Raw genomic sequence first — 27,331 nt, 5'->3', positions numbered from 1 at the left:
AAATCACTCTTTTATATCTCCTAAGTTAGGACTGGGAGATCTGTGATATCCTTATTCAACTTCCCTATTTTGCAAAATGAGGAAACTACTGGCTAGAGGAGCAAAATTATAGTTGGAACCCATGTTCTCTGGCTCTCAAAACTACACCAAGACTCAAGCCTGAAACCTCAGAATCTGCAATCCGATTTCTTGGAATTTATCCTAAGGGAAAACTGGAAGATGTGCCCAAGGGTATGTGTGCAGTGATGTTTATCTCAGCACTATTTATAATAGCCTCCCCAGCACACTGCCCCCCCAAAACCAGAAATGACTTAACAATCCATCAACAGACAACTAGGTAGATCAGTCATAGTTCATTCATATAGTGGAATCTTACACAACTATCAAAAATAGCACACATCTTATGGGAAAGGAATCCAAAGGGAGGGGATATACGTATAAGCATAGCTGATTCATTTTGCTACACAGCGGAAACTAACACAACATTGTAAAGCAACTATATTCCAATAAAAATTAAAAAAAAAAAAAAAAAAAAACTACCAAGATTGGTAGACTGTGCAATAGCACAAAGATAGATCAAAAGATCCAATGGTAGCTTCTAGCATTTCATGTTAATGTGTGAGAATCTGACATATAGCTATGAATCATACTTGACATACTAAAGCAGGCTCTGACTTATTTTATACTGACAAAATGAGGAACTCAGACCTTCCAATATAGTCCAAACATCACATCGAAAGTCTGAATCTAATATTAACCTTCAATAAAGGCACATCAGTGGCAAAAACAATTATGACTAAGCAAAGAACTTCCAGTTTTATTTTTTAAACATTTAACAAGGAAACATTCAACCAAATTTTAAAAAATTAGGATGGATTAATTTACAATAAAATAGTCAACTTAAAATACCAGCCCTTTCATTTAGGGCCAAGGAGGCCAATAGTTTCTGTTTGAACAGCAGAACTGCACAATAGACATTTTTACCTTTATTTGATGGCACAGAAATATAAAAGTCATACAGCTTTCACTGAGCTCCTCCCTTCCCCCCAGAGAATTCATACAATTGCTTCTTAGGTCAGTACTCAGGCCTTTAAAAATTATCAGTTATATTTTGAAATATATCTACAATTACTCTGAAAATGAGAACACTTTTAAAAACAATTCTTTTAAGAAACACCTTAAAATAATGTTGTGGCACATTAGGTTTCTTTAAAGAAACAGCAAAAATGAAAAATAATGTTTAAGAATTATAGTCCCTTGTTTATAGAAACCACCCAAATAAAACAGTTTCTCTGATTAGTTATCCTTGCTTCTTATAATTTATTAGCAGAGATGAATTACAAGAAGCAGAATGCACCCTTTTTTGGTTCCTGGTTGTAGCTGCCAGCTTAAGAGTTCATGACTGTAAATGTAAAGCAAAATATAATTATGCTCACCAATTCTGGAATGGAAAAAAACCAAAGTATCTCTTTAAAGTGTTTCTCTATCCTTGCTTTCAAGTCAAGACAAAAAATTCACAGCAGTTTAAAGGATGATGAAAGACTAAACATGGGGCCCACTACAATACATACCTAGGATCATTTCACCTATTACACTCCTGAAGTGAAAACTGTAACAAGTATGATATTACCAAGTAGCATTCTGTAGTAAGCTGTTGGAAGAAGTACAGCACTCAATGGATTCATTTACAGACAGGCATGGTAGCTTTCGGACAGAACACCTTATTTTCACAATCTTGAATGTGCAACCTTTAAAAAACAAACAAACATAAAGTAATATGCAATTTATGACAGCTGGTCAGGCACTTAACTTGGGGAAAGAGACTTTCATATTTTGAGGTAAACTATAATTGTTTTCAGCAATCACAAACATGGTCTAAAAACTGTAACACACTAACTGAAGTTATTCAGCGTTTAAAAGTTTGTCACTCTATAGTGCCAAAATTCACACCAAAGTGTAACTTTTTAAGAAGCTATTAAAAGGACATTTTCAAGTCTGAATTTTGGCCCCACTTAAGATACTTCTGTGCTTAGAACATACTTGAGAAAACTAAAAGATACAAACATACACCAGTAAAGGGTGCAAGAGCCTAAAATGAGCTACTCCCCCCCCACCTCCCCGTATCCGACATTAGTAAGAGTCACACTGTCACTCACACAGACAAGAGGAAGAGGAGGAAGACAATACAACCGAGTTGACAAGCCTCAGTCTATCCTCAAGGAAATGACAGCGCAATGCTCCAAGAAGAGCAGAAGCAAAGTGGCAGAGAGTTTCTGTCTATGGGTGTGGACTATGAAAGCTTCAGAATTAGCACTAAGGAGCACAATTCTCTGGATTTTTCATTCTCTGGGTACAGTATGATCTTTTCTTCTCTTCTAAATTCATTTCAAGGCAATGTAGAATTTGCTTAATAAATGACAACTCTTATTAAAAGAGGACCTCAGTAAGTATTTACACATTAGAAGACGAGAACAGAAAGTGGCCATTTTGGAACGATTCTTTTATCAAAAGTTATCCAAGTCTATTTTCATTAGAATTATCAGGATATTATCTGCAAATAGAAAAGTCAAGTCTCCAAATTCTCATAATTATTAATTATATTTTCTATCCCTTCTCAAAACAGCAATTTCAATCCAAAGGCTACTTCTTGTTCAGCACAAACTTATCAGCTTATTACCTGGTATACCCAGACTAATTATTCAACGTTGTTTTAAACCCTTAAAAGAATGTAAGAATAAAGAATATTTTAAAAATGTTGATCTGAGGCATCCTCACTCTGAAAAACTTGAGAAAAAAGATAAGCTTAATTTGATTTCCATGTGGCTAAAAATAGAGTCCAGATAAAGACTTCTAAGCTGACCCTTCTTAGGAAAACAAGTTTTTCCAGTCCTGGTTAAGAATTTGTATTAACCGACTTCTTCTTTCCTTGCAGGACTAACCACACACATCTGGCAAAACTATTAGCTGGAGTTAATCATGAGCAAATGTGAAAGAATTTCTTTCTCTGTGATGCTAATTGGCTCACTGAAGTTTTGACACTGTGACCCTGGTCTATTAGCACCATGCTTTACTCAGCTGAAATAATTAATCAAGCCACTGCCATGAGGTGACGAACAGAGAAGAGGACCAAGGACAATTATATACATCAATAATTATTAATACCATGATATACAGTGAAAATGTATCTATTAACATATTTGAGGCTTGAAAATCATTGATCACAGCTATTAAATAAAACTGCGTCACACTTTTACAATTTTTGAACACCTGCAAATGTAGACTTCCTGATATGATCCAAATTAAAATATGAATGGAAGTTCATTGAACATTAGATTATCTGTAAGCTAAAAGGAAACAAATTATATGTTTTGCAGGTAGTAAACTACCAAAAAAAAAGTGGAGGTTAGATAAAAATTAAGTGAAATTATTCCTAATCATTTATAGTCTCATCTTTCTCTCGGGAGAGCCCCAAAATAGGTCTCCAGAAAATCAACTTTATAGATGTAAGAAATGGCATCTGCTATCATATTGGTGTATCTTTCCCTCAAAGCTAGATGGGTCACAGACATATCTCAGACATTCATTTTCATGTATAACAGTTTCTGAGACATCTATTCCACTGAAGTATTGTAAAGGAAGTCTACAAGTCACTTCCAGGAAAAAGGCACTTCATCGTGAAAGTTACATTTAATTGCAAGAAAGTCGAGAAGATGAGGGTAGACTCAAAAGCTCAGTATTCATTTTTGTATTTCTAAATACAGAGTAGATGCCAGTTTATAGAATATAGATGATAACATTACAAACAAACCAAAGAGTAACATTAACTATATTCTCAGCAAAACAGTAATTTATGACATTTCTCCAAAAACCAACATAGTTCCAAGTTCAACAATAAAAAGGAGAAAAAAACAAAATCACCAGCAGTTGCTACTTTAGAGCTCAAGACATTGTTTTCTACAGAATTTCATGTTTCTACAGTTTGGTTCTCTGTTTCAGAGTATTAATTGCTTTTCAGATGAAAAACCTGGGTGGCAGAGGTGTGTTTGTGTGTGCTGGGGGAGAACCCAGGGTGGAAAAATACTGGGAGTAACAAGAGGTTCATTTCTCTGGTCAGACAACCAAGTGAGGAGGTAGTTATTCTGAGAACTTCTCAAATAGAGAATATTATATTGATCTACTGAGAGTTGGGGAAATAGCAGGAGCTTCTTTTTGAGACGAAGATAGCAACAGGAATACTTCTCCTCCAGGGAAGTCAGGACCAGGGTGTCAGTGCAGCTGAAATAAAGATGGAATCTGTATAAATGGCACATAGAGTATTGGAAAAACAAGGTTATGAAATCAACATAAATGATAATACCCTCATTTCCAAACTTGTCCTACCTTGACAGTGGCTCTTTTCTGATGTGAGAACTTTAAAAGTATCTATGAGAAAAGAAAACACACCATGTCATCATCAAATAGTGATCCTTTACGCTTCTGGTAATATCTTTCATAAACAAAATCTTCTAATTTCTAATATTATTGAAAAGGTAACGCTGTCTGTAAAATAATTACATGTTTTTAAGACAGTTTAGGCTGCAGTACTCTCAGAAAGGCTGCCAAAAGGAAAGCAGTTAATTTTAGATTTTTAAGTGAGGTGAACTCTCAGTTAAATAGCAACACAGAAAAGATAACAGCAATACTCCTCCAAATTGCCTAAACAGTACTTATACGTACATCAATAGACTACATGCTCGCTCACCTTGTTACATTACCACACATGGCAACCCCATACAACCTTGACTGCCATCATCACTGCTGTTGAGTTTTTTCATTCGGTACTGACGTATTTCTCTTACCAGTGTGTAAAAGGCATCTTCAACACCCTGTAAGAGAGAAAAAATGATAAAGACAGCTTACACAACCCAAGTTGTAAGCTCTAATTTGTATTTCCTTATGTGGATTTAAAATTGCAATTATTCAATTACTAGCTGAAAAATAAGCTGAGCATTCCTACTGTATCACATTAGCAGGCTGATATACAAACAGCACTTTTTGCAAAAATAACATTCGTGCAAAAGAAAATGGGTAACAGGAGACATATAGAACCATCAAATCTAAAGATTTCATTCAGGAGGGCCTATACCTTAAACAGTAGCTGGTGGTGATGGAGAAAGGACTAATGTTTTAAGTATCTTTAATCAAGGGTCTTCATTTAGAAATACTTGTGCATGTTAAAGCAGGCGTAAAAAAGAAACCAGATCAGAATGTTAATAAATTTATTTTGGGTTTAAATTGCAGATTTAAAAAAATAGAACTCTATTAAAAAATCCAAACCAGGGACTTTCCTCGTGGTCCAGTGGTTAAGACTCCATGCTCCCAATGCAGGTGGCTAGGGTTTGATCCCTCATCAGGGAACTAGATCCCACATGCAGCAACTAAGACTCGATGCAGTCAAATTCATAAAAAACAAAACAAAAGCAAAACCAACCCAAACAACAAAGAATGCAGATCACACCTCTAGCAAAGAGTCCATCAGTCAAACTTTTTCTGCCTTAAGCCCTTGCCAGATGCTGAAAGCTGTACTGTACCTGTCTGGTCTTGGCTGAGGTTTCAATGAATGGAATCCCATAGCTTTTGGCCAATTCATGGGCTTGTTTTGTGTCAACTGTCCTTGTTGGCAAGTCACACTTGTTTCCTACTAGCACCATAGGTACATCATCCGAGTCCTTTACACGCTTAATCTGTTCCCTAAAAGGGAATTATTATGGTAACAAGAATAAACTTTTAGGAAGGAATAAACAGTCTGAAGTAAAAAATAAAATCTAACAAACTTCAGCTAGCTCTATTGGCTTCTAGTATTGCGTTTCCCTGTTTTTTTTTTCTTCTTTTTTTTAACTAGTTGCATACTAAGAAGACTGGTTTAGACTTGATGCAATAGCCACAAGAAAGCCAAGTACCAGTTCACTTTCTATCTTGACACAGGCCCCTTTTAGGTCTCTTGATTCTCTGAAGAGCTGGGCTCTGGATTTAACTGGCAACTCAAAATCACACTCTAGATTAAAGGTCTGAAGTATAAAAAGTAAAGCTTACTGCCTCCAAATAACTTTTCGAAGGTTCCTGGAGTATGACAGTATTTAATGAAAGACAGTCTATCCACTTCTCTGGATGGGTGGTGTCCAAACATTTTCTTCAAACAAAATTACAGCTGGAAGTCCAAGATATAAATTAGAACACACTATAACTGCTCTTATTAACAGCAGATTAAAAGATCTGAAACTCCCAACTGATAGTACTCTCTTCAATGACAAGACATAAGACACAGCAGTGTGGAAACTATTGCTCCAGATTCTCTGGACCAACCCTGTCCAACGGGTATTCTCATGATGACGGAAACATTCTCCAGCCGCACCGTCCAACTATGTCTACTAGTCACGTGAAGCTACTGAACACCTGAAAAGTCAGTTGCTAACGTGGGACCAAGGAACTGACTCTTGAATTGTTAATTCTACTCAATTTGAAAAACCACAAATGGCTTGTGTCTACCATACTGCACGGCATTGCTCTAGACTCTCCCTTTGAATTACACACACAATCATGAACTTGAAATCCATTTCACTGGCTATCTACAGAACTGAGCTTTGTTTGGGATGATGGCAGTACCCTATGTGAAGGGATAATACAAGAGAGCTTAAGAGGAAAATGATTTGTAGAAATTTAGCAAATATTAGGTGCTTGTCAAGTGCTGAGCATTTTATTTAGTGCTTTATTAATTCCAGAGAGAAAATGGAAAGTAGAACAGGTTTAGGGGAAGAAAACCAGTTTTGGACTTGTTTCTGAGAGTTGACATCTTCATATGGTTGGAGTGTACACCAGGACTCAAGGTTACAGCAGAACACTTGTGTAGCATTCACTCTGTGGCAAACACTGTTCTGAGGGATTCCCATATTTATTAACTAATTTAATTTTCACAGCAACTCTGAGTAAGTACCACTATCTTCATACTGTTAGATAAGAAGGCTCAGAGATTTAGTAGTTTGCCCCAAACTTCCATGGCTAAGAGATGATGGAGCCAAGCTGCAACCCAGGCAGAATTTATATTCCTAACCACTTTATTATTCTGCTTAAAAAACATATGTCTAAGAAATAGAAGCCCTGGGTTTTTGGTTCTGGGTCTATTAATAACAATCATGACTATGAAACCTAACAAACCTCCTTCTGAACTTTACTTCTGTAAAATAAGAATGTCATACCAGGATTTATATGGTTCAATCGAGCTTTGAAAGTTAAAGGTTCTGTGCAGAAAGGCCATCTTTACATTCCTTTGTCCCACTTTCATCTTTATCTACCTTCTCGCCATTTGTTTCTTCCTGTTATTGTCTCTGTTACTGAAGAATGTATTTCAGAGGGGTCTTCTGCTCTCGAGATTTCTTTGTGATCTCTCATAACAAAGCCTCTAGCTCTAAATCACTACCATTAGCATGCCCCATGCATGTATTACCATGCATTCTAGCCAAAGTAGATTATGTAAAATAAATCCCAGTATTAACTTTCAGTAATAACCCCAGGCTCCCAATACCACAACCTAAAAGAAATTCTTTTCATAATTAAAAATCTGTATCTTCCCTAGTGTGGTATCCTCATCCCTACCCCAAAACTACAGAACACACTTAAAGATGATCCTTTCAGAAAAAACAATGCTCCTAGTACCTGTAGAGGTTAATATCTGCAAATGATTTGCTATTATTGATGGCAAATACACAAAGGAAGCCTTCGCCTGTCCTCATGTATTGGTCTCTCATGGCACTGTACTCCTCTTGTCCAGCTGTATCCAGTATGTCCAACAGACAGGTTTCACCATCTATAACCACCTGTTTTCGGTAGGAATCCTGGGGTGTGGAGGGTAGGAGGGCAGGGAGAGAGGGAGATTCCATTTTTATTAAAAATCATAGGGAATGCAATGCTACTGCCAAGGTTAAATAAACTCTAATCAAGTCCAACTCTGTCTCTTTGCTTTGTTCCTCAAACTGCTAATATATACATAATCACATAGAAAGTACTTAATGTCACCCTAGGAAAAAGTCCCAAATTTTATATGCCTGCAGAAAAGAAAATATGGCCACTGTTCCTGGAGAAGATGAAGAAAACATGGTAATTCAAAGGATAGTTCTATTGCAGATAAGACTAGAGATTAGGTTCACAGTGTATTTCACTGAAGTATAAACTGCACTTCTCTCGTTTGAGTTGTCTATTGTCAATTTACTATTCTAAACTTATCTCCACCAATTATAACTTGGCCTAAGATACAGTGTCTTTTGTGTTCATGATTATATACACAAATATCATTTATTTCAGAAAATAATACCAAACTATTTTTCTCATCATGACAGATTGTCATCATGAATATTTGGGAATATTCATCCCCATGAGTATTTTTCAAATATTCATGAATCAAATGCCTGAAAGTTCCAAACAAGGTTAAGGTACACTAATTCTTTGGGAAGAAAGAGATGCTCAGATCATACTAAAAAAAATTCAATTTGGCTCAAACGCAAAATTTTTACTTTTTAAAAAATATTTATGTTCTGGGAATTAAAAAAAAAACAACCTCATCACACACTAAAGATCTGGCTTCAGAAACAGTGTGTAACACAGTTTGCAAGCCTATTCAACAGCTCCTCAGTAACTTACTGCATTTCAGGACTGTAATATACTTTCAAATTAACAGAGAATTCACATTGCCAAAATTTCCCTGAAGCATGAAATATGGTCAAGTGTATGTGTGTTCTAGGGAAATAAGGAAAATTAAAATTATAAAGATAGGTTTTAGTCAAACTAAAATGTGGTAACAGAAGTCAGAGAAGTGGTTATTTCCTGGCAGGACAAGGGGGTTTACTGACTAGAAAGGGGCATGAGAGAACTCTCCTGAGCATTGGAAACAGTCTATATTGTTATCTATATGATGCTTACATGGTGTACACAAATTTAAAGCCACTGAGCTGTAGCTATAAGACTTACTTTATGTAAACTATCTTTTAACCAATAAAACTTTGAGAAACATCAAAACGTTATAACCATTAATACTAAAGCTGGTAAGCCTAAAATAAAATTTTGCCAAGGACTAATTTTTAAGAATGCCTATATTAGAGATAGCTTGCATTAAACACTTAGTGGTTAGGTAGTACAAAGACCAGGGTGTGGATTAAAATAATCTCTAGAGTTTTACATTTCTAAATTGGATTAGAATAAGATTACAAACTATTTATGTAAAGAGTTTTAGATACCACTTACTGAAATCAATCTGTAACATGAACTCCTACAAACACAACAGAATCCTTAAATAAGTAATAATTACACTGCATCAGCATCCACAAAAATTTAACATACTTGATTTTTCACATCGCTTGTGTGTCAGGCAAGACAAATTTATGGTACTTTACTAGACGAAGAGAGTGATTGCTCACTATCACATAACTAAAACTGAAAATAGGACGGTACTCCAAGGCACAGTGACTCAAAATCTCATGTTCTTTCTACCTCAACCCACAGTTTCAGTTGCTTCCAACTATGTAAGAAACACCTAGATCTCTCAATCCTTTTTCTCCTTCCTGCTATTATTCAGATATTTATACTATGACCTGTGTTCTTTTTAACAGAGCTGTCATATGAAGAAACTAAACGAATTCAACGATGACTTTGCAACAGTTTCCAAAACGATAAAAATTGTAAACTTTTTATAAAATCTTCAGCAGCTAATAAAAATGAATTCTTTCCCACAAACATGTAAAAAAAGCTTAATTTATTGTATTACTAAACACAGAGCCCCAAATTACTTTTTCTCTTCTGATCATTCTTTAGCGAAAGAATAGCTGAAGGGTACGGGGAAGGGAATGGGTAAGACTAAATGGAAATAGAGAGGTACGGTCAGCGGACTACCACTGGGCCTCACCTCTATGGTGGGATCATATTCATCTACAAAGTGGTTCTGGATTAGCTGGATTGTCAGTGCACTTTTCCCAACACCACCTGCTCCAACCACCACCAGTTTGTACTCAGTCATTTCACACCAGCAAGAACCTGTGGGAAAGGAGCAATTAGGGTTAACTGGCGAATCACAGAACTTCAAAGCTTTCTGTAATCAACAGTAACTAAAACCAGAATTTGAAATGGATTGGTTCCGTATACGTTCATCTCCACTTGGTTCTCAAAGTGATTCAGGAGTGCAAAAACACTTGCAGGTTACTGTGGATCTCAGAATTCTGGATTAATCTTCCAGCTACCCTCACCCTCGTTTTCAAGACTTTGGGCCCCGCCCTCAGACTAAGGTAAAGGAAACCCCCCTTCCTACTCCTGTAAATCTTGTTTTGGGGGACGGCCGCCAGGCTGTCTCCCTTTCTTAGTGCCCCCCGCTCCCCGCCTTTCTCCAGAGAACTCCCCCGTAGGGCTCAAATCGAAGGACACCCCCGCCCAGGGCCTTTGTTTCCAGTTCGTAGATTCCGCTCGATTTCTGGCAACAAGGAATTATCACTATGCTCGAAAGCTGAACGCTACACACGCCAGAGCCTTACCTCTAGCTCCACTGCCTCCACTTCGGATAGATTACGACCACAACCGGGAAAGTTGTTGGGAGACCCCGGAACCGCCATGAACAGCCCCCACTAGGGAGCGGCACTTCCGGCCCCGCCCGATACGTAATCAGTCTGCGCCAAGTCCCCGCCCCGGCCACGTGGGCCTCTGACCCAGGAGTCACGCGGCAGACCGCACCCAGACCCGCCCCTCCCATACAGGACGTTTTAATAATGAAAGCGCTAGGTGCTAGTGTCTCAAAAATCAGTAAAACTTTATTCGCTTCCATTCTTTCGCCATTAACAGAAAACTGGAGAAAGCAAAATGTTATGTGTTTACAAAGATAAATGGCCTCTTTACCCAGAGAAGATCAAAACCTCAAACGACAACGGGGAAGATAAAAGCACCCTCCCCCACATCCCCTGAGCTGACCCATGTCATCTTAGACAAAGCCTTCAGTCCACTGGCCAGGGACCTTGTATATGGCCAATTCAAGATGAGGGCCAAGAAATCAGACCAATCCATTCCCGTGATAAAAAGTCGAACAGAAGCTACACCAAGGGTCAAGTGCCTGTATTTTTACAGGACACAGGAACCAGGCGGCTACTTATAAAAAAAACAAGATTCATTTCAGGCACAACTTTTTTATTATTTTTTTCTTTTGTTTTGTTTTGAAATCAGTAAAAGAAACTGGGTCCTATAAGCTGCAGTGATCTAAGCAGCAGCAAGTTTGTGCATTCGTCTTTTTGTTTTTGTTTAAATACGTTTAAATTATCACACTGCTGGCACACCTCATTTGCATGAAATTCTGCACCATACATACTAATTGTAGTAAAGTTACCCACCCCCCATGCCAGGAAAAAAAAAAAAAAAAACTACTCTGGAAGATAATTTTCACTGAAATCTAACCAAACTTCGTTAAGTGGACTGTGACAAGATTATAAATGATATGAAAAATAACATTTTAACATTTGGCCATCAACTTAAGGAAATGGTTTGCCTATACAAATTTTGGTAATTTTTAATATATTCTACCCTCATATGGTCCTCAGAATTAAAGCGTAATAAACAGAAAAGGAAGAAGAATGCAACTGAGTGCTAAGGCAGAAATCTTGCCAGAAGTAATGAAGGTAGAGTATATACTAACTATCAAGTGCAGAATTTCATAGGGCCAACAAGTTAACAGTCTATATTTTTCTTTTACACAGGCGAAGTGGATTTTGCAATTACCAGTTGCGTTAAATGCACCAAATAAAGCTCCTAAAATTGATACTATAAGGCGCCACCTTAAGTTTTCCAGGCTGCAACTGTGCATAATTTTAAAATGGTTTTCTTAAATTTATTTATTTTTTTAAACATAACACGAGGAAGGTGTTAAAACTGGTGTAATAGCTCAATAGAATAAGTATTCCAGATTTTGGGAGGGATGAAGAGAGAGATATTCAGAACCCTTCACCAGAATCCCCCCAACTTGATCATAGTGGATTAATGATGTGCTTTGTGGATGTGGTTAGTCAATGACACCAGCTTGACGGATCTTTCTTTCTGCACCAAATCCCTGTAAAGAAATAAAATTGCAGTTAATGAACCAGGTGTGTGACATCATGGTACATTCACAATCCCAAAATGTAACATGATATATATATCACATATATGTATATGTGATATTAATATACAATACCAAAGTATTACTCTATATCACCACCAATTCTTTTGCAGAGGAGGAAACCTATAGTAAGCTTTCCTGATCTATTACCTAAACTATGTTCAAAGTATCAGAAATGTTCCTCTTATTCCAAGTAACCATTATGTTAGGGGCTGACCCAATAGGCAGGAATCCTAACTGATTATGATAGTGATACTTGAAGCACTTTCGTAAATTAAGCCCTTTGAGCTATACTAAAATAGGACCTCAAGTTGTATGTTGGTTTATCAGCTGCCCCCATTTCCCCCCTAAAATTTGTATGCCCTCATACCATTGAGTTATCTGGTCCCCTTGGCTGACGAAGAACCATTAGGCGAGGAGCACTGGCATCATCCAGGGTGATATTCTTCAAGCGATTGACCAACCTATCAGGTCGTGGAGCTGCAACAGCCTTGGGGCCCTCGCTATAACAAAGTCAAGAGATGAGAATAAGCAACACTTGGTGAGAAGTAAGTACATGTAGAATGTGTCCTTTACCTAATACCCAAATGACTCAGTGTTAATGAGGGGGGACTCTTGCCTCACCTAGCCAACTGGCTAGCAAGACAGGACAGACAACTTGGTTTATCTTTTTATTCCCAACTCAAGGTTTATTACTTTGTAGGAGCTGAAAGAATCATTTGGGTGAGGTTCATCCCTAGACTGGTCCACAATCAGAAAGACCAGTTCCGCAGACACATAAAACAAGGTACTGGGTATGAAAAAAAACCATAGAAATGGAAAAATATGAAGAAGTATTTCCAGAGACTCTTAGCTCCTCTCATGTTAACCGTGTTATTAAAACAAAATCATAGTGCCAGAAACGGTAAACTATGAAATGTAGACAATGAAGAAATAGCCAGAAAGTGGCAGAAGCGAATTACACAGAGCAGTGGTGGAAAGTGAAGAAACATGATAAAGCAGAGATTACAAAAGTTAAAAGACAGTCAAAGGAGGTTACTAACGAACAACAACAAACTCACCAGACTCGCCAAACATTACAAGCACTGCACTTGCCAGTGCGCTGATTAAGAATCACTGAGAATTCCACCTCATCTCCTGCCTGTAGCTCAATGCCATCCTGAACTTCTTTCACATGGAAAAAGAGCTTCTTGCTATCTCCTACTTCATAGTTAATGAAGCCAAACTGAAAGTTTAAAAAGACAGTAGTGTAAAAAAGACACACCATAGGAGGGAAAAGGAAACCCACTTTGAATGAAGCATAATGCATGACCCTAATTAGAACGGGATTTATAAAACATGGTGTCAATGCTGATGCTCCAGTTCAGCTGCCTGGTCTGCAAAACTTAGGGAAGAAATGTATCTTTGAAATCACTGCCACTCACTCTAGCACAGCCAGAGTAACAAAGGTTATCTTGTGCCTACATATAATGCATGAACCAAGCTTTTGAATTAAGCAAAATCAGAGAAGTTGTCATTTGACCATACGCTTGTTCTGCTCCCTTCCAAAATCAAGTTGGGTTAGGGTATTACTAGAAACAGCCATACAAAATGTTTGTATTCACTGTACTGAAATTTAAAAAAAAAAGTCTTCTCTAAGGACTCACAGATTCCATTGAGATCCTAAGTACCAGGAATAGTTTTGTTTGCCCAAAGTTTATTTTATGAAAACTTCTATATACATGGTTTCATTCTTTGTGTGGTCTACAAAAGCAGCTCTGAGCTCAAGTATGAAAAACTGTTAATATGTCTTTGTATTCTGGAAGTCTCACTCTGAACTTATTTTCCCCATTATGTTAGTTATTAGTACTACTTTTACTTTCCTTTTGCTACTGTTGCCATTTTTTTTCCCATATGGTTTTTCAGTTTTTAATAAGCTCTTCAAATCATTGAAAAGGAAGATAAAGTGAAAATAAAAACAAAATGAATGTTGATGGTTCCTGCTTGGCTGAAAAATTTTCAAGGGTTTGGTTACCAACTCATAAAAGGATCGAATTGGATCCAGAGGTATTTCACACTTACCTGATCTTTCACACACTCCACTGTAGCCCTACGCAGGGGTGTGATGTTGTAGGCCATAGTCTGTGCATTTTGGCCCAGGACACACAACTGGAACTTGACACTCTCCCCTTTCTGTAGGCAATCCCCTTTGTTGGCCATCCCAACTATGCCAAATGGATAGACCTCACCTTTCATATCCCCTGTAGGGAGAAACAGGTACAAAGTCTAAAAGCTAATATTTCACAACAGCCCTCTCTGTTGATGGTCCTAATAAATTTATAAATAATTTGCTAAAAATATTATATTCACTAAGATTTTTAATACCTGAGAAATTCTAGTTTAAAGCTTCAATAAAATCCTGAATGCTAAACACTACCATGAAACTGAAGAAAAACTTGTAGCTCATTGTCACTGTACTAGCTAATGAACAGCTTTAAACCAAGTTTATAGGGAAAATGAAAAACTCCAACAACACTATCACTTACCATCTCACTACCTAATTTTAAAGCACTATGGATTGCTCACATGATCCACCGGATTATCTTCTTTCCAAGTGCACAATATGAGCGAGTCAAAAAGATTTCTGATCCATACCCACCTGGGCATTAAACAAGCCACGCACATGCAAAAACACAATGTAGACAAATTTTTTGGCATTCCACCTCCTTTCTTTGTTCTGATTGTGGCACTCTCAAACCTAAGGCACTTTTCTCCTAGATGGCCCATCACAGTTTTTCTTAATGTCAGATGGTAAATATTTTAATCTTACAGAATCCTGTCTCTGTCACAAGTACTCAATTTTGCTGTTGGCAGTGAGAAAGCAAAGACAGTATGTAAATGAACAGCTGTGGTTGTGTTTCAAGAAAATTTTATTAATAAAAACAAGTCATCTTATCTGCTGAGCTTTGCCCTGGAATAAAAAGTTGGCTGGAAGTCAAGGCAGGCTACAGATAAAAACCAGGTCAAAGGGTTCAATCAGCTACCTATCAGTTCACCTGGATAGTGAATTCACTAAATCAACAAAAGCAGAAATGAGGGTAAAAATATCAGATGGAAGAAGTAGCTTCAAAATTGGGAATGCATTTAACCATTCTCTTGATGATTACAGAGGCAAGTGAAGATTCTTTTCAAACTGAGAGAAACTAAAAACTTTGAGGAGACACTGCCAATAGAGCAAGTCATACAGAAGTATTAGAGACAACTAGACCAAGTCATACAGAAGTATTAGAGACAACTAGATGGAGAAGGCGATGGCACCCCACTCCAGCACTCTTGCCTGGAGAATCCCAGGGACGGAGGAGCCTGGTGGGCCGCAGTCCACGGGGGCGCTAAGAGTCGGACATGACTGAGCAACTTCACTTTCACTTTTCACTTTCATGCATTGGAGAAGGAAATGGCAACCCACTCCAGTGTTCTTGCCTGGAGAATCCCAGGGACGGAGGAGCCTGGTGGGCCACCGTCTATGGGGTTGCACAGAGTCGGACAAGACTGAAGCAACTCAGCAGCAGCAGCAGACTAAGTGATATTGGTAGTAACTACCATTTATTAAACACTTACTATACTGATTCATACTTAATCTTTATAGAACCTTTTGAAGTTGAAGATAGTATCTTCATTTTAAAAATGAAGAAACTGAGTAAGGAAAGATTTAATTTGTCTAAGGTTATACAGCTAGCTAGTGGAAGAGCTTGTGTACGGATCTAGGTCTGTCCAGCACTGAAACCCTGGTCTTATATTAGGTTAGTTGTCTTCCTAAAAGAGCTGTTCTCACCACCAAGTGGGGAAAATGTGATCTGTATAGTCCCAGAAACTCTAGGCTTGGTGATTTCAGGAAAGTTTCCTTTTCTACAAAAGCTTGCTTTTAGACTGTATCTAAAGCATAAGTGTAAGAAGTGTAAGAAGAATAAGTTGAAGAGTAAGTGGATTAGGGGTTGGGAATGCAAAAAAAAGTAAAAAGGGAAAATGAAGGAGAGAAAAAAGGGTATTTTGATGTTATCTCATGAGTTAAAGTTAGTTGCCCACACCCACATGGCCCTTATTTTAAGGGTTTGATAATCATCATGGCATCACAGTTCAATGATGACTTGCTATAAACTTAACTCATATTTGGAGATGTGCATATATGAGGATATTGGTTTCACAGAAAAAAGAAATTCCTAAGAACTCATGTGATAAAAGAACAGGTTCATCAAGGCTGATTTCCTTCTCTCAAATGACCTGCTCTTTCCACTTTATGTTCTTCTACGATTCCCAGATGGCACAAGATTTATTCTCTTTTTAAATCAAGCTATCATCTTTCGTTGGCATTTCAAACCCTCTTATCAACCTCATCCTTACAGTAATTCTGCTATATTAATCATCCAGTATCCCCTACTGTATTTCTATTGCAAACCTGTTGGTCTTTCTGATACTGTTTGGAGCAAGCCATTACAGCAGTTCTCAGGGAGTTGTCAAAGATTGGGGAAAAAAGGCAGAAAAATGAAAAATAGGGAGCCTTGACCTAGAGACAAGTAGCAGGATCCTCACGGTATCCTGTAAGTAACAGACATAGTAAAATTTTACAGGAAGCAAAAATGTTTATAGAATTGAATAGTTACTAGGACATTTTGTCAACACTGATGTAAATAACCAGTGAATAATAGCGAAGAAACAAAATTGTATTAAACCCAGCCAACTGTCAATGTCTGATTATCAATCAACCATTAAATGCATATTTTTAGTGTGAGATTTTGTTCTTAGTCTATTATAACTCAGTCAGTAGCTCACATATCAGTCATTTATTCACATAAACCCAGGCTGATCTCATTTCCAAGAAATAAAAAAAATAAAAGCCAAGCATGGGTAGGAAAATAAATCACTTCTCCTTAATTCAGTTTTTAAGGACAAATGCCACACCACATTTTAAAATCTTCGACATGTTCTTCTGAAGGTAAGGCAAATTTCAAAACATGATAAAGATGTTCTTACCTTCGTCCACGATCTCAATCATCCCTTGGTACTCATTCTGTGTTGGATCAACACTCCTCAAGGGGCGAATGACTTTACCAGAGTAGATGGTGGGATCAGCTTCCTCAGTAATGCCATTCACTACAAAACGAAAGCATGTATACCTCTTTTGCAATAATTATATTGAAATACTATTCCACAGGATTAAAAATCAAAAAGCAAAAATCATCAGGTCAAATGTTAATAGAGGGCTAGCTGGTTGTCTGCTAGTCTTAAAATACTTCTAAACTCTTATTAAAGATGTTCAAAGAATTAATAAGTATTCACATTTAAACATGTCTCACTCTCTCACCTTTTCCAGGTGACCAGATGTCACCTTTGTAGTGAGGTATTCCCTGGTCTCTAGAAGTAGTGGCAACCCCAATACTTATATACTTCTCCAACTTATTTTATCTTAATATCTTTCTGAACATACTACACATAGTATTTCACTCATCTTGTTTGCCAATTTGTCTTATTTCTTCATTGCTGTACCCCTAGTATCTAAAACACAGCATACATCTAGGTATTTGTTAAAGTGAATGAACATTCTTAACTCCCATTTCTCTAGAAAAACATCAAGAGAAAGTGTTATTTGGGGAATTGTATTACATAAAACCCAAAAAGGAAGTTGCAAGAAATCAAAAGATTCTAAACAGCAACAATTTTCTGAAGTTCCCTTTATTTTTCACATTTGAACTCATTCTTATTTAAATAAGTCTTCCAGAGGAAAGCCTCCCTCGCTAACCCCCTGGAGATTATCTTGGGGTTATTTTTGAAAAAGAGATATTGAACTGACAATAAACTCAAAGCAAATGACCTAAATAATCTAGAACAGTGGTTTTCAAACTTCAGTGTTCATCAAAATCACTTGAAGGATTTGGTAAAACAGGGTGCCCATCTCCAAAGTTTCAGTAGGGTTGGGGTCAAAGAACATGTATTTCTAACAAGTGGCTAGGTGATGATGCTGTTATCTAGGGATCACACCTGGAGATCACTGACCTGGAACAATAGGTCAGTGATCTCTCCCACCTTACCCCTTCACCCTTTTACCAAAAGAATAGGCCTTTGACTTCAGCAGAAGTCACAATTCATTACCTGAGTGTGTTTTGTTCACTTTTTCTGCACTGACTTTGTTGCCTTTTCCTTTGGACAAGCTGTACTCGACCATGTCCCCCAGTTCCAGGCTATCAACATCACCAGAGAACTCACTGCAGGGGAGGGGAAGGAAATGACATTTGAATAAATATTTACCACAAACATCAATGGGAGCAAGCAGCCTTTATTTCTTCCATTATAATATTCATGATGTGCTTACAAATTGGATATGGTTTTAAGCACTGACTCATATGATCTTCAAGAATATCCTATGAAGGGGTACCATTATCCCCAGATTTAAGAAAATGAAACTAAGACGCTAAGAGGTTATTTTCATTCAATAAAAAGATAATAAAAGTTACATAGCTATTAAGTGGCAGAGCCGGTATTCAAACTGAAACTGTATGGTTCTAAGAGACCATGCTATGGGCTATGGCTAACCACTATGCTGTAATACCAAATCAAATACACAATTCTCGTGATAGCAACATATAAAACAGAACTCTTTTACTGAAGTAGACAGGGTCCTATACAATGTTCAAAGCAGATATAGGTCTTCCTGTATCTTCTGACCACATGTTTTCTATATAGAGGTAGACAACTGTATATACTGCCAAAATTTTACCAATATGAAATCTTGAGATTAAAAACTACATAACCACCCAATATTAATATTTTTGATTCTAAAACCAAAGAATGGAAGCTCTGAGTTCTTAAAAGGCAATCCTTACCTGTAATGGAAAAAGATTTCCTTATCATGATTGGCTGTTTCAATAAATCCAAAATTATCCTTCAAAGTTGCCACATAACCCAAGAGCCTCTTGGAGTTTGAATTACGACCTAAGAGTCGCACACAAGTTGCAATCTGCTGTCCAGGCCTCTGTTTGTCACTAATACTAAATTCAACCTGTGAAAAATAAGGATGCTTACTATGACATTTCCACACTAAGTGGAAATGACAACTCCCCCACACCCTGCTTTCCACTTAAATAGTCTGTATAAATAAAGAAGTATTACTTTTATTTCTCATTCCATTATTCACAAGGATCAAGTTGTTGCTCTCCAGTGTGTATTCCTTATAGATCTCACTTTCTCTAAAGGAGGTCAATGAGAAAACCAGACATTTCCAACCAAGTACAACAAAAATTAACCGCAATGTAAAAACCTTTGGTATGATTTTACTTTGATGTTTTAACTTTCTTACCAATATGATTTATTTTAAATGAGGTAATTCTTTTGACATATCTAATGCTTAAACACTTTAACTCCTCAAAAAGCTTTTAACAACAGCTTGCTCGACCCTATTCTAATTGAGTAAACTGCTTTTGAATAGGAAGATGTTCATATATTAAACTTGTAAGCACAAAAGAATTGTAGCACAACTTGATAAAACTTAAAGAAACCATTTTTTCAGGATTTAAGATTAAGATGATGACCTTTAACTCTCCCTCCCTCTCCTTCCTCTAGTAAGAAGAACTATCTTGCCTTGTCTCCTATTTGAGGAGAAGTAGATCCTTCCACATCCTTGGCTTGAAAAGCAATAGTCAGTTTCACCCCACAATCATCATAAGCAATAATGCCATCCTCAGCCTCCTAGAGATACAGACAGAAAACAATGAAAAGAATCAAGAACTGAAAAAACAGTATCAGCACAATTACAGTTAGTATAGAATCCTGAGCCAGAGAACTGGCAGAAATTTCTTATCTAGGGTTCTCTAAAATACATATTTTTTGTATGAATAAAAACATGGCCTTACCTTAACTCAAGGCCAACTCAATCTGCTATCATTTGGTCTTAAAGTCTTATCCTAATTTTAACGTTGAGAGGGAGAACTTACTGGCAGGTCTATGCTAGTTTTCACAGCCAATCAGAAATCAAAGAAAAAGCCCTATCTTCCTGTTAAATTAATTAGTGCTATATTTATAAAGAAACCTTGAGACTTTCTCATCTGTACCTCTATTCCACGAGGAATATCCTTTCCTCATTTATCTCCACCTATTAAATGTCAATGTCCTTAGTGAAATCATCCCAGATGCTGTCAGTTTAAGAATTAATTTTTGACAAAGATCCCTTACTGACCTTTTACAGCAGCATTTAAAATTGTTTGAATTAACCTGTTTCTATACAATTCTTAATCTGTTACTTAAGAGCAAAAATAATCTTATGGATAGCTTCATATTTAGATTCAGTGGTTTTTTTAAAAAATGGAGAGTCCCAATGTATGAATTGAATCTACCAAAATTGCACAGTTTTAAATTTCTTGGATGACAAGCACTATCATTTCAGATGAGTGGTTCTAAACTGGGAGTGCTCAGGAGACATTTGGCAGATTCTGGAGACATGTCTGGCTGTCACACAGGGGGAGAAAAGATACTGGCCTCTGGTGAGTAAAAGCCAGAGAGGGATGCTGCTAAACATCCCCAAACACAAAGAACAGCTACCCACCTCCTCCTTCCCAAAGAATTATCCAGCTCAAAATGTTAATATTGCTGAGATTAAAAACTCTGCTTTAGATTGACTCACTGTTCCTATCATAGAGAATTCTGAAAGACTAACACTCCATTATTGTGTGAACAGTGGTTTCCTTTAAAGAGAAGAGACAAACTGCAAAAATCATTTTGATTAAAACTTACCTTTTCTTTGCCTTTATTTGGGCTAGTGGTTTTAGGATTCGAAAAAGTGGCCTCTTTTTCTACAGTGCCCAGAAAACGATGATCTGAATGGGAGTGGAACGAAACCGTGCCCTTGGGAAGTTTTTTAATCCTAATAGCATGATTTCTTTGGGCAGAGAGCATATCCTACAAATGATAAAAAAAAAAAAAAAGTAACTTAAAACTGAAAAAGGAAGGACCAAGAAAACCGCTCATACTTTTCTCAAAAACTACTCACAGGAACCACAGTAAACTCTACTTCATCTGCAATATGAAGCTGGTTCCCATCCAGAATTTCACTGAAGTGGAAGAACATACGAGCATCACGATCTACACACTTGATGAAACCAAAACCATCTCTCATGGCAGCAATTACACCCTGAAACCAAAATAATACTGGCTGTGAAGACTGTCAAGACAACACTCAAGTTTGGAAGTATCATCACATTAAATGTTAGGAATTAAATATCCAAGTCTTGTATCCACATTTAAAAATTTCCATTTAAATACAAATTCACTGATTTCAAGAAAATAATCTCTAAGCAACTGAGACTCCCCAGATGCTACTCCTTGGCCAATAAACAGTAGAAAAATTATTTCTGAAGTAAATGTATGCAGCATATTCCATTTAATTTTCAACTGTCAAAAATATTCTATTTAACAAGATGAGGAAACTGAGGTTGAAAGAGGTTAAGCAATTTGCCCAAAGCACATAACTAAGTGGCAAATTATTGATTCCAAATAATGCCCAAGCTTTATGACACTGTAACTTCCAGAAATTAAAAATCTACAGAACAATACTTCAAATACCTCAAAAGTCAACTAAAGGCAACTTTACAATCTCAATTTCAAAAATCTTTTGAGTTTAGACACAGGAGGACTTAAAATTTAGGTTTGAAAAATAAACTACATAAAGTTCCATCCTCATGTTTTCCTTCATATTAAATTATCAGTCCTGTAAAGGCCTTATATCCAGAATAACTGGACATGACAGATACATGAATAGTTACTGAAACACAATTACTATCAACACACCAATGACTTACATATTGCATATTTACATATTACAGAGATGATTACTCTATAACCAGTTTTGAATATAGCCTAAGCTACATTCTGACATTTAATCCTCACTAAATCCTGATGACAAACAAGCTATTCAACAATGTTCTCCATACTGTAAAGCAAAACAGATCTAAGCAACTTTTTTCTGAAAACACTGCAAATGTCAAACAGGGTCAGCTCTCCTAATGGTTAAAAAAGTCTCAAGAAACTTCAATTTTCATTGAACATATCCAGTCCTACTGACAACACTGGGAAATATTACAGATAGCAGTCCCCAACTTTTTTGGCACCAGGGATCCATTTCATGGAAGACAACTCTTCCAAGGACCTAGAGGTGGGGGGAAGGGAGGCGGTTCAGGCTGTAATGCGAGCAATGGGGAGCAGAGGGCTTGCCTGCTGCTCACCTCCTCCTATGCAGCCTGGTTCCTAACAGGCTGAGGACCAGTCCACCACCCTGCTGTAGCTATTAACTCTAAACAGCACCAAATGTATATTACATTTGATAAAACTAATTCATGAAAGCTGAACTTTAAAAATATGTTTGGGCAACACTGGCATCATTTCCAGACATATATTCACTAATAAAAAATTGCAAGTCCTACTGTAAAAACAAAACCTACTTTGTGGAGTATTTTATGGAACAATCTGAAAAAAATCTACTTTCTACAATGATGAACTTAAGTCAACTCAGTCTTCATATTTAAGGGCCAGAGAAGCACTGATTCTCAAAAGACCTTAGAAATCATCCTCTCCAAATTTCCATTCTAAAACCTTCTCACATCTATTTCAAGGTAACTGGGAGAGTTAGGTGTCAAACCAAGATTGATTCAATGTCTGTATTCTTAATCACCTTAATAAGGTAACTATTCAATACTGTCATGCCTCAAAGAATTTTCAATACCATATTACAAACTTACATATAACATCATCCCACCTACCTTCCACATTGGATACGAATCTAATAATGTCTAACACTTACCATCTCTCTGGCTTCATTAGTGAACTGAAATGTATTTGATAGAACTTCTATGTTGGTTGCTCGTTCTAATTTGTCACGACGGTCTGTTGAAATATTAAACCTAACGTGGTCACCTTCCAACAGGGTCACCTTGGATTTTGTATCTTTGTCTCCAAAGGGAAGTTCTTTAGGAATCACAAAATCAACTTTGATGCGTCCTGGCAATGGGTCATTCTGATGAGAAGGAAAAACTATTTTAGCTGGAGATTTCTCATCCTTCCTAGTTCTAAGTCAAACAAGAAGAACACACAGTAAACCCATGTTATTTATAACAGATAATTCCCTAAAGGAAAAAAAGGTGTTGAAAACCTATGTTCAAGTTGAAAGCTTTTGTGTTCTGGGGTCACATGACACAACCATGAACTCATGATACTGAAGTTAAGATCCTGCACTCTGATACTGAGAGATTCAAGGAAAAAAAAAATCCAATCTCTTATGTTTTACATTTCCTTAACAATGATACCACTGGTCTCATCTCTTTCACTCCCCACCGACCCCATACATACAAAAAAGCCCAACTGGGGCCCAAGCACACACACATGAATCGTTTTCCTTCCCATCTAACCAGCAATTTTTTTTTGGCCCCTTTCTCCATATCACCCAGCTAAAACAAACAAACAAACAACATATTCATGAATGTACCAATGGTTTCCTATTTAGTTTAATTCTACACATTAAATACTTAAAATTACATTAATTGAATATAATAAAACTTTTGTACACCACACCATTCTGATGAGGCAAAAGATGACTCTCTTGAAAAAAGACTATTTACCTGGTTTTTACTGGGTACTTTGGGGATAACTTTGGTTACAGTTCCTTCAAAATGTTCAATGCTAATATCTTCAAAAATGACTGTTCCTTGAGGCAATAGTCTGACATCTGTTGCAACTTCTTTACCCTAAACCAGAAGGGAGCATGGGGGGCACACATGTTATTTCAAGTGTTTCATAAATTTTACCTACTTACTTTAAAAGAAGGTCAAAGATCAAGTTATTTAACTATCTTACATTTCGGTCCTTGATTGTGAATTCCACATCATCTCCAGGTTGTAAGGATTCTAAGTCACCCTTAAATTCACTATAGTGAAAGAATATCTCCTTTACAATATCGCCTCTTTCAATAAAGCCAAACGCCTCCTAGAGGCAAACAAATATGAAAAAAAAACATTATGCATTATTCAGCATACATATTTATGATTACAATTTACAATTAAGAAGCCTTTTAAGTGGCAACATTATTATTTGGTAAAGTCTAATATTAATACCAATGAAATGGCCATTTTAAAGAATGAGTAACCAGATTGCTTTTAAAGTTAATATTTTTTAAAGGAAAGACAAAGAGGAAAATCAAGAGACTTGGGTTTGAAAGACTTAACACAGCCAAAGAAAGAAACTCAAGTTTGTCAAATTTGATGACACTTACTTTCATGGCACAAACTACTCCCTGATAGCGAGCTTGTTTCTTTTTCAACAGCATAATATTACGAGCACTTACAGCACCAGTACTGGAAAAAAAGAATCAGGTGGGGATGGTGGGGAACAAAGAGGGGTGGAAAATGCATCGATCTGGTTAGATATGATGACTTTAGAGAAACAATAGTTTTCTAAGCCCTCAAGACTTCTGCATCATCACTAATATAAGATTTCCTAATACACAATCCTTTTCATATAGCTTCACATGCAAAGGACTTTTGCCCAAACTTCCTAGCTTTTGAAACTGGGCACATATATATGTAACCGTTTTCCTTTTGGGCTGTTGAAAATAAGCCCACAAATTGGATGCCATCAGATGGGGAATGCTAAGGTTTAGAAAGGCCATTACTTGAACAAACACTGAGTAGGAATTATGTACTGCAAACAAACATATGGGGAAACAGATAAAAGGGATGGTCCTGTTTGCAATGAATACTGAATTTAGTAGCTATTTCATCAATTATACAGCAAAGAAACCTTGAGTAAATGCAGAGATTATAGGAGATATTTGCTAAGCTTTAAAAAGTGACATTCACCTCCACTGAAAAGACAGACGCCATATGTTGCTAAACTGTCCCCATCTTTGAGCAGCAGCATGTAAATCTGACAGTGACCCCACTGACTGTAGCCCACCTGGCTCCTCTGTCCGTGGAATTCTCCAGGCAAGAATATTGGAATGGGTAACCATTCCCTTCTCCAGGAGATCTTCCCAAACCAGGGATCGAACTCAGGTCTCTTCCATTACAGGCAGATTCTTAACCATCTGAGCTACCAGGAAGCCCTTTAAGATGGCACAAACTGTCTAAGATGGAACAGTATTTGTTGATGTTTTTTTAAAGATCTTCAGACCAAGCTATTGGTCTATTACTTCCCTTAATTCTTCATGGACAAAGTGTAGCCCAACTGTCCTTTTTATTTCAGAAACTTAACAGACTAACGGAATATGCTGGAAAAATCCTGTGCTTTTGCAACTCACTACAGCGAAAAGGTCTTATTTAGAGCCCGATTTGGGATTGAAATGTCAATTTAAAAGCTGTGTGCCTTTAGGCACGTTACTTTATGAGAACATACCTCACTTTACACATGGAAGACTTATCAGGTAAGGCTGTTCTGAGGATTGATTAACTGTACATAAATATTTAGTACAAGAGCTTAGCACATTCAAGACTTTATTAAGATTAAATAAATTCATTGGCTCCCCATCCACCTCAAGCCCTATTCCCTAGTTGCCTACTTAAGATTAATTCAAGGCCTCAGACTAGAACTACTAATATCCATACCTGTAACTTAATCTGATTTCTTCTAGTCTTACAAGAGGTAAAGCTCAAGGCTAATAATTCTGCACACACTACTGGAACTTTATTCTGTACTGCCATTCAAAGTCCATTCCCAGCACTTTCTCCTATTTTTAAGGTCCCTTTGTGCCTGTTATCTATCTTTTTCAGTCTAAAGTAAAAATAACCATCACTGGGCTTTCTTAACTACACTTTCCTTAACTGCTTATGCCAAGGAATTCAACAGCTCTATCTCTTGCCTGTCACTAGCTTGTTCAGATCTATACATACAGCTACATATTTAATATCTTCACCCACAGACACCTCAAATTCAAAATGCCAAAATAAGCATCATTCTTCTCCCACCCTTTATCTTTCTGCTGTACCTCCTAAGTCCAGTTACTGCTATCATTAGCTGTCTAGTAGCCTAAGCAAGAAAAATGGCATTTGAAACTCCTCTTCCCTTAGATCTAATATACTCCTCTATTAAGTTATTAAACTTGGTCATTTTTTTTTTCTCTTATGTGATTTGAGTTCTATACCCTACCACCCACTGGCCTATCCATATTAGACCCTTATCTTTCATATTAACTCTCACATCTCTGCCTCTGGTCTAGAGCAACCCTACTCTCCAAAAGCCTACCATCCCTACCACTTCCAACAATTGAAACCATACTTCCCCAATTAAAATCCTTCAAAGATTCTTGTTACTAATGAATAAAGTTCAAACTTCATCTTTCTATGATCCAGTCAATTCAATCAACTAAAACTTTCAGCCATTTTGCCCAAACGCTACTTCCTCTACCCAGAATGTTTTTCTCATTTCCCTAGTGACTCCTCATCTCAAAGTGTGCCTCAAGCACTGCTGTTTGGCAAAACTTTCACTGATCTCCAGCAGAGATCCTTCAAAGTTCTGATGTTTTAATTATCCTTCTATTTCTGACACCCTGCATAGTGCTTATCACAGAGCTAATGCTCAGATGTTTAGATGATGAATAACAATTTAAAAGATCATGAAAATTATCCAGATTTACAAGTAAGGTTTTTGACTCACTTCAAACTTCTTACTGCAAAAAGAAACAATCCACTTAAATGGGAGAAAAGAACTTACTGTTTATTGTTATCAATTACAAAGTTTATTTTATCTCCAGTTTCCAGCTGAACATTCCCTTCAACATCTTCAGGGGTGTAAGTCAGATAAAACACTTCCTGTGAATTAACAAGGTATTATTACTATATTGTAGGATGCATGTTCACTGTATAATGTGATTTACTTTGTTAAATACTTCTTAAACTGGCATTTAAAACCGAATCTCTTAAAACTGAGCGACTTTTTGGCGAGTACATTAACTTATTCACAGAAACACTTTCCCTCCAAGGTGCTGATGACTTCTGCGAGTCCACAGCCGAGCAGCAATCCAACTTCAAAAAGCTTAAACGCGTGGAAGCATTTGCCCAGAGGCTGTAGTTACATTTCAAAAAAACAGTTTTTATATAAGACATTCCAAACAAAAAAGCTGGAGTTAGTGCTTAAAAGGAACCAGAAAAAAGATCCCTTCCCACAACCCCCCCA

At 37.0% G+C, this 27,331-nt stretch overlaps 2 protein-coding genes across 5 annotated transcripts in view; both read right to left on the bottom strand.

Moving 5' to 3' along the window:
- Positions 1–341: 341 nt before the first annotated feature.
- Positions 342–10,682, bottom strand: NRAS (NRAS proto-oncogene, GTPase). Its single transcript, XM_040230979.1, has 7 exons — positions 10,548–10,682; positions 9,929–10,056; positions 7,690–7,868; positions 5,571–5,730; positions 4,742–4,865; positions 4,381–4,422; positions 342–4,275 (listed from the first exon to the last, which is right to left on the bottom strand). Exons 2-5 carry the CDS (start codon positions 10,037–10,039, stop codon positions 4,746–4,748), a joined length of 570 nt encoding a protein of 189 aa, XP_040086913.1. The 5' UTR covers positions 10,040–10,056; positions 10,548–10,682; the 3' UTR covers positions 342–4,275; positions 4,381–4,422; positions 4,742–4,745.
- A 113-nt stretch (positions 10,683–10,795) lies between these two features.
- The window catches only part of CSDE1 (cold shock domain containing E1), a 35,356-nt gene continuing 18,820 nt past the window's right edge, over positions 10,796–27,331 (bottom strand). For 3 of the 4 annotated variants that reach the window (XM_040230977.1, XM_040230976.1, XM_040230975.1), the window contains 15 exons: positions 26,870–26,967; positions 24,435–24,516; positions 24,020–24,148; positions 23,785–23,910; positions 22,971–23,183; positions 21,165–21,305; positions 20,909–21,073; positions 19,760–19,867; positions 19,006–19,181; positions 18,275–18,387; positions 17,159–17,278; positions 14,213–14,391; positions 13,213–13,376; positions 12,522–12,654; positions 10,801–12,103 (listed from right to left, as the gene is read on the bottom strand). In XM_040230977.1, the coding sequence (XP_040086911.1) occupies positions 12,056–12,103; positions 12,522–12,654; positions 13,213–13,376; positions 14,213–14,391; positions 17,159–17,278; positions 18,275–18,387; positions 19,006–19,181; positions 19,760–19,867; positions 20,909–21,073; positions 21,165–21,305; positions 22,971–23,183; positions 23,785–23,910; positions 24,020–24,148; positions 24,435–24,516; positions 26,870–26,967 (1,995 nt within the window). In that variant the 3' untranslated portion in view covers positions 10,801–12,055. Of the gene's footprint in view, positions 12,104–12,521; positions 12,655–13,212; positions 13,377–14,212; positions 14,392–17,158; positions 17,279–18,274; positions 18,388–19,005; positions 19,182–19,759; positions 19,868–20,908; positions 21,074–21,164; positions 21,306–22,970; positions 23,184–23,784; positions 23,911–24,019; positions 24,149–24,434; positions 24,517–26,869; positions 26,968–27,331 lie in introns of all 4 variants that reach the window. The other variant, XM_040230974.1, reaches the window with a different exon arrangement.

This window comes from Oryx dammah, unplaced genomic scaffold, assembly GCF_014754425.2.
Source record: "Oryx dammah isolate SB20612 unplaced genomic scaffold, SCBI_Odam_1.1 HiC_scaffold_28, whole genome shotgun sequence".
In the NCBI taxonomy this organism is placed as follows: Eukaryota; Metazoa; Chordata; class Mammalia; order Artiodactyla; family Bovidae; genus Oryx; species Oryx dammah.
The sequence above is the reverse complement of the archived record's forward strand: the minus strand, read 5'-3'. Positions and strand labels throughout refer to the sequence as shown.

What these genes read in the sequence shown, in the direction of transcription:
- NRAS (XM_040230979.1), bottom strand. Translation starts at nt 10,039, where the DNA reads ATGACTGAGTACAAACTGGTGGTGGTTGGAGCAGGTGGTGTTGGGAAA. An exon ending in GCAGATATTAACCTCTACAG is followed by an intron (nt 5,731 to 7,689) that starts GTACTAGGAGCA and finishes ATTCCCTTTTAG; the next exon opens with GGAACAGATTAAGCGTGTAA. An exon ending in CCTCAGCCAAGACCAGACAG is followed by an intron (nt 4,866 to 5,570) that starts GTACAGTACAGC and finishes TCTCTCTTACAG; the next exon opens with GGTGTTGAAGATGCCTTTTA.